Source organism: Pediculus humanus, genomic scaffold, assembly GCF_000006295.1.
Source record: "Pediculus humanus corporis 1103172107561 genomic scaffold, whole genome shotgun sequence".
Lineage (NCBI taxonomy): Eukaryota > Metazoa > Arthropoda > Insecta > Psocodea > Pediculidae > Pediculus > Pediculus humanus.
The window spans coordinates 653,818-661,317 of NW_002987176.1; the positions used below are offsets into that span (position 1 = coordinate 653,818).

Genomic DNA, 7,500 nt, shown 5'->3' on the forward strand with positions numbered 1-7,500 from the left:
TCTCTCTCTCTCTCTCTCTCTCTCTCTCTCTCTGTTTTTCTTCTCTCTTCTCTCTGTTTCTCTCTCTCTCTCTTTCTCTACATCATATTTCATTATCCGATGCTTTTCCTTTTTTTCATTTTTTTTTTTATTCAGAAAATTATTAATTTGAGGAAAAATTCACGCATGGATTTATTTTTTTTGTTATTATTATTATTATTATTATTATTATTATTATTATTTTTCTCCAGTTTCATTTTCCAAAAAAAAAAAAAAAATTAATAAAAATTTATTCACAAATGAATTTTCCAACACGTGCACGTGTGTTGTTAACGTTGTTTTCCTATTGATGATAATTTCTTTTCTTTTCTTTCCATTTTTTCCTCCATTACGAAACTTTAACGACGTCAATAATTAAAAAAAAAAAAAAAAAAGCAATTATAAAGAGGGAAAAAATTTTTTTTCTTCTCATTTATGGTTTCTTTTTTCCACCACCCCCCTCTCCCCGTTCTCCCCTCTCTTCCCCCCACGGGAGAAAGTGTGACCCCCTCCCTCCCGAAGGTTTTTTTTATTAAATTTTATTATTATTGTTATTATATTTATAATTGAATTCATTTTACGAACGTTAATGTTTGTTAACATTTTTTCTTTTACAAGTTTAACGAAGGAAAATGAAATGGGAAAATTGTTTTTAATGTTTTTACTTATTTTTATATTAAGGTTGAGCACAGGATGGTCGGTTAAAACACACGATTTACAAGAATATGGTAAAAAATCTCAATCCCTCAACGAAATGGAACAAAATGCTATAAAAAAAGTTATACAAAGGGCCGAAATATTGGAACAAAGAGAACAAGAAAGAGTCGGGTGAGTAGTAGTAGTAGCGGTAGTGGTAGTAGTGGTGGTGGTGGTGGTGGTTTTCTTTTATTTTCCTTTATTTATTTGTTTGTTACGAGGATTGTGCGTTGTATGGATTGAATAAAGGGATGAAAAGGTAAAGAAGGGATTAGTAAAGAGTGGAGGAGAGAGGAGTAGGATGGGGAGGGGAAGGGAGGAAGGGAAGGAAAAGGTTGGTTTAATAAAGAAGAAAAAAAAAAAAAAGGAGAAAATTGGAAAGTAAAAGAAAGAAAGACAGAAAGAAATACGGTCGATTCAATTACAAGTTAGTGAAATTTTTTTTAAGAATTTCCCATGAGGAAGAAGAAGAAGAAGAAGACACGAAGAAATTAATGAGTTTTCCTCTCTCTCTCTCTCTCTCTCTCTCTCTCTCTCTCTCTCTCTCTCTCTCTCTCTCTCTCTCTCTCTCTCTCTCTCTCTCTCTCTCTTCTAATTCTCTTGTAATTCGGACTCTGAATTTTTTTTTTTTTAATATTTTTTATTATTATTATTATTATTCGTCGTTATGCGCTTCGCGAATTCTCCCCCCCTCCCACCTCTCCTCCTCCCAAAAAGGAAAAAAGGAAAATTTTAAAATGCAACAACAAATAATAATAATAAAAAAAAAAAATATATTAGATTTCAAATTATTTTTTTCTCTTTCCGGTTGAATTTTTTTTTTAACGGTCAAATAAATTTTTATAGAAAAAAATAATAATAATAATAATAATAATAATTTTAAGGGGTTCGAAGGGAATACAATCAATATTTAAAAAAAAATGTTTTTCGGTGAAAGCAATATTTTACGTAAAAAAAGTCGTAAAGATTTACTACGAACTGATTTAATGTGTGTGTTTCATGTTTCGTGTGTTAAATAAATGGCCATTTATTTAAAATATGTTTTCTCGTATCGAGAAGGAAGAAAGAAAGAAAAATATATATAATGTAAATTGAAAATTAATCGTAACCGTTTTTTCTGTTCGTTAAATAGGCGTTTGGTAGACAGGTTGGACAACATGAAAAGAAACATTATGGGAAATGGTACGACGCAATGTATATTATGCGGTGATACATTTCGATTGTTTGGAACGTCAAATTTTTTATGTTACGGATGCAAAAAGGTTTTTATCACTTTTTTATTTAATAATAATAATAAATAAATGGAAAACGTTTACGAAAAAAGAGAGAAAAAAAAATGTATAATTAATCATAATTAACACGAAAAAGGTTTAAGGGAAAACATTCATTTCGTTATGATGATGATCCAATTGAAAAAAAAAAAAAAATTTTAATTGGGAGAGAGAGAGAGAGAGAGAGAAAACAATAATAATCCCCCCCTTTTTTTTTTTTTTAACAATTACCGATTATAAACAATTTAATTTTTGTCGTTATCGTTTGATTTTCTTTCTCTCTCTCTCTCTCTCTCTCTTTCTCTCTCTCTCTCGCTTTTTCGAAAATTATTATTCACCTGTAAATTAAATCCGATTCGAATCTGATTAAATGACGTCATTATATTGATTTATCTTAATAAAATAATTTTCCGACAAAAAAAAAAATAAAAAATAAAAACAATTAGTCGTGATGTCGTTTACTTTACATAGACGGGAAAATTCTAACGAACGAAAATTTTCACGCATTAATTTTCCATCTCCAGGGTATTTATACATAGTGAAAAATTTTTAAATTTTCCCACGTTTAATTTATATATATACTAGTTACACGTGTAATTTTTATAAGCGAGTTCGTTAATAAGTTTGATGATGATGATAATAATAAACGGTTGTATTTATTTTAAATTTTCAAAACGGAAAGTTTTGCATCGGAAAATTTCTTTCAATGATTTTGTCGAAATCATTTCCGGTTGAAATTTTAAATTTTTTTCTGTTGTTGTTGTTATTCGAAAAAGGTTTTATCGATTGAAAATTATTTTTTTTTTAGCTCGTTTGTGAAAAATGCGGTATTGAAATATTATCATCGAATCAAGAACCATTGTGGTTATGTAAAATTTGTTCGGAAACAAGAGAAATGTGGAAAAAATCGGGTGCGTGGTTTTTCAAAGGACTCCCCAAATATACATTACCGGAAAAAAAAACGGAAAAATACGGGATGAGAAAAATGACTAGGATCGGAATGGAAAAAAATAATTGGTCTAAAAGTAACACGGATTTATCAGGTGGGTTACCGGATCAGGATGATGTTTAGTTGTAAGATGAGAAGGGGTTAAATGGGGTGGGGGGGGGGGTAAAAAAACAATTTTTTTTTTTTTTTTTGTAAAATATTTTTCCAGCATGTTCGGGAAAAAGCGGCGATGATGCTGAAAAAAAATTACAAAATAAAAACGATAGTAAAAAGAATAAAAATGGTGGTAAAAGTTCAAAAACAATTGAGGATATAGAAAAAAGTTGCGTACGAGGAACGTGTTCTAGTTTAAATGTAAATCAGTGTGAAAAAAGTCTAAAAGGATTTTCCAGCGTTTCCGGAAGTTTGTTTTTTAATTCCAGCAGCGATAGCGGAATGGGTGAAAGCGAAAGAAATTTACCATCAGGTTTTTTATTTCCTTTTTTTTTTTTTTTTTATTTAATATAATTTAAAACGAAATAAATAAATAATTTCTCTTGTTTGTTAGAGAAAAAACAAGGTACGAAAGAAAAGTATCAGAGAGATATAAGTGCAGAAAGTTCAGAAAGTACAAGTTCATCATTTAGCAGACAAACAAGTTTTACATTTTCCGAATCTCAACCCCTTAACGCATCACAAACGAGTTACTTGTCTTCCGTTAATCAATCCTACGACAAGTTATCAATTAATTGCGACAAAAACAAATCTGATTTTATATCGTCGACAAATTCGGACAAATCTCCGACATCGAATCGAATCCCTTTGAAATGTCTCGGAGGATTCGATAAATACAATAATTCATTGCCAAAATTTTCTCAAGATGATAAAATATCAGACAAAACTGCATCTTCCTATCGAGACACGACAATGAGAAAATCACATCATTCGCACTTACCGTCATCATCATCATCATCCGGTGGTATGCAAAACACGATGGCAGCTTGTTATCCAGAGTCTTATTATTACGGTGACGCTGGAGAAATACAACAAAAACACCGGAAAAAAGTTTCGATAGATTTTGGAAAAGCGACATCGTTTCTCAAATATCCATTAAAAGGAGATAAAAAAAGAGAAAAAAATAAATTGAATAAATTCAGTTCTTCGGAAAGTCATTTGGAAAGTTCCAGTGAAAGCGGAAGCGGAAGTGGAAATTGTAGTCGGCGAGAAACACCCGATGATTTTTTTTCCGAAAGTGAAAAAAGTTTAGGCGGAAGAATTGAAAGTCAGTCGGTACTCGGTGCCAATCATTGGATGTCGCAAGAGAGTAGCATTCATACGTTTGATTCTTTACTTGATTTGAACTTTCAACCAAAATGGAGGTAAAAAGAAAATTCTAACCATAAGATTAAAATCTTTTACGTATTATTATTATTATTATTAATTTTTTCTTTGTCACAGCAGAAGAGAATCTTTAACGTCATTATCCCGAGATTATTGGTCTGAAGATCAATTATCGTTATCGAGTTCGTTGGAAACGAATCAGGATGACGTAGCGGAAGGTCTCATCGGTGGTAAAAATGGTAAAAAAAATTTTTCTTAACACGCGCATCCTGTTGGAAGCCAACACAATAATAATAATAATATTTTGTGTGTTTAAATAAATGTTCAGCTCAACTCGGGACTCTCGAAATATCACTTTGGTACGATCCGGTTCGTTCAGCCTTACATTGTACACTTCACAGAGGAAAAGGACTCAGAGCGACGGATATAAACGGATTAGCGGATCCTTTTTGCAAATTAAACATATTACCAACGAATGCGACATCGTTCAGATTAAAAACTAAAACCGTACATAAAACCATTAATCCGGAATTTAACGAAACCGTTAATTTTTACGGTATAACAGAAATGGACATACAAAAAAAAACTTTGCATATTTTAGTTTTAGGTACGATAATGAACACGATCATTTTTTGTACCTTTTTTTTTTGATAATAATAATAATAATAATAATTTGTTTGTTTTTTTAAGATGACGATAAATATGGTAACGATTTTTTGGGGGAGGCAAGAATTCCTTTGTTCAGAGTAGGAGCAAAACAAACGAAACACATAACAGTATTTTTAGAAAAACATTATCAGGTGAGTATGAAAATGTGATGTAATGAAATTAATTTGAACTTTTTGCCTGATTGATTGTTTCTTTTTAAAGGTCGATGATGAAAATAAAGTTTGGGGAGAAGATAATTGGAACAGAGGGAAAATATTAATAACTTTATGTTATTCTACGAAAAAACGTGCATTGATTGTCGTCATCGGAAGGTGTACGAACCTCTTACCGATGGATAACAATGGTCTATCGGATCCTTTCGTCAAATTGTACGTCATCAATTTTTTTTTTTTTTTATCACTATCACTACTAGTAAATTTTTGTCTTTTCCAGGCATTTATCTTCGGATCCGAATCATAAAAAATATAAAACGTCGGTCAAATGGAAAAATTTAAATCCGGTTTTTAACGAAGAATTCGTTTTCGAAACTAAAATGACTGATTTACCCAAGCAAACCCTGATATTAACGGTTTGGGATAAAGATTATGGGAAAAGTAACGATTATTTGGGTGAGATGATTTTCCAAAGGTTTTCCATTAGTTGGTTCAAGGTCAAACATTATAACAAATTTTTTTTTTAAAGGAGGTTTAGAACTTGGATGGAAGTCAAAAGGTGAAAGATTAAAACATTGGATTGATGTTATTAAATTTCCCGATCATAAACACGAAGGTTGGCATCGTTTGGGAGAAGATTTAATTTTTGATAGAAATTAATTAATATTATTATTATTATTTCGTATACGTTTTTTTTTTATGAATGGAAAATAGTCTAAAAAAAATATATATATATATAAATTATTTATATACGCGCCTTTAATTAATATTTTATTGTTATCGTTTAATAAATGCTTCAAATTATGCAAATTTTATTTTAATGAAAATAAAAAAAATTTTTACTGTGATTGTATTTGTATAAAATAAAAAAAAATATAATAACTGATGATTAGTTAAAAGGTATTGGAATTAACGTTATTCTCCTTTTGAAAATTTCAATATATTTAATTATTCTACAAATTAATTAATTAATAATTATTAAAGAGGTTTAATTAAATATTTAATAATTATTATTTATTAACAATCATCTTAAAAGAAATCGATAAAGAAACAACAGGGGGGGAGGGGGGAAATTTTTTTTTTTTTTTGAATAATATTTGACGTGGAAGCAGAATTTTTACATACAGTGTTCATTAATGGATTATTGTGATTAGTGAAAATGAATAATTTAACATTAATATTTTTATTCGATTGATTTTTTTTTTTTTTAAATAATAGTATAAAGATTTTATTTTAAAAAAAAAATGAACATTATTTTCAGGATTTTTCTTTTAATTGTGTACGAAAGATAAAAGTTTTAGAGAAAAAAAAAAAACTGGATCATTTAACTAGAAGTATACAAAAAATTTGAGAGGATAAATTTTATTTAATAATATTTATTTTTATATATTATTTAATATAAGTACTTTCAATAGTTTTTTTTAGATCCCGGAAATTAAAATTTAGTACGATGTTTATAAAATCCGAAGCTCCTGCAGCCGAAAGAAACAAAAATCCAATACTGGAAGTACTTAAAAATGTAATTAAAGTTCCAGAAAATACAAATAGTTTTCCCAGTGTTAAAATATTGGAAATTTCTTCTGGCACTGGTCAGCACATAACGCATTTTGCTAAACATATGAATCCGCAAATATTCTGGCAACCTACCGAATATGATAAAAGACAATTTTCTAGCATTTGTGCATACATTCAACATGATAATTTAAAAAATGTCGCACCTCCAGTTTATGTAGATATTCGAGAAGATTTTACTAAATGGAAACCGATTTGTAATGATCCTGAGAAAAGTGTTTCTACAATTGAACCCATAACAACATTTAATGAAAATGATTTCGATTATATTTACAATAGTAATTTAATTCACATTTCATCATTCGATTGTACAGAAGGTCTTTTTTATAATGCTGGAAAATTATTAAAAAATGGCGGTTGGCTTATAACTTATGGTCCATATGGACAAAACGGTAAATACAAACTAAATTTTATTTTCTTTTTTAATAAATCCAAAGTAATTGAAATCTTCACATTATTATTATTATTAATTACAGGTGTTCTTACACCAGAAAGTAATGTTCAATTTGACAGAGGATTAAGAATGTCTGATCCATCATGGGGTGTGAGAGACATACAACAACAATTAATACCATTGGCAGAAAAAAATAATTTAAAACTTGTCAACATTTTCGATATGCCTTCTAATAATAAATTATTACTTTGGAATAAAAGGGCATAAATAAAATTAAATAAAATAATTAATTTATTTGAGAAAAATAAATTTTATTTTATTATAAAAAAAATATTAACAGTTAATAAGATTATTATTTGCTAAAAATTCTTTTAAGAATTTGTCATTTTATTTTTAACATAATTAATTAAATCAATCCAAATTGGATTTATGGACGGTATAAGGTATGTATGGTCATCT

At 29.0% G+C, this 7,500-nt stretch overlaps 2 protein-coding genes across 2 annotated transcripts in view; one reads left to right on the forward strand and one right to left on the reverse strand.

Annotated features, from left to right (window-relative positions):
* Positions 1-655: 655 nt before the first annotated feature.
* Positions 656-7,243, forward strand: Phum_PHUM215280 (uncharacterized protein; the record flags this gene model as incomplete). Its single annotated transcript, XM_002425633.1, has 15 exons — positions 656-675; positions 700-846; positions 1,847-1,976; positions 2,794-3,028; positions 3,143-3,373; positions 3,482-4,292; positions 4,372-4,493; positions 4,583-4,861; positions 4,945-5,054; positions 5,125-5,291; positions 5,356-5,531; positions 5,605-5,691; positions 6,491-7,039; positions 7,124-7,191; positions 7,229-7,243. The coding sequence occupies 15 exons, from the start codon at positions 656-658 to the stop codon at positions 7,241-7,243; spliced, it is 3,147 nt and encodes a 1,048-aa protein (XP_002425678.1).
* A 251-nt stretch (positions 7,244-7,494) lies between these two features.
* The window catches only part of Phum_PHUM215290 (uncharacterized protein), a gene marked incomplete at both ends in the record, with an annotated part of 5,386 nt that continues 5,380 nt past the window's right edge, over positions 7,495-7,500 (reverse strand). The window contains one exon of the mRNA XM_002425634.1: positions 7,495-7,500. This exon is cut by the window's right edge and continues 30 nt beyond it. Within this exon, the coding sequence (XP_002425679.1) occupies positions 7,495-7,500 (6 nt within the window).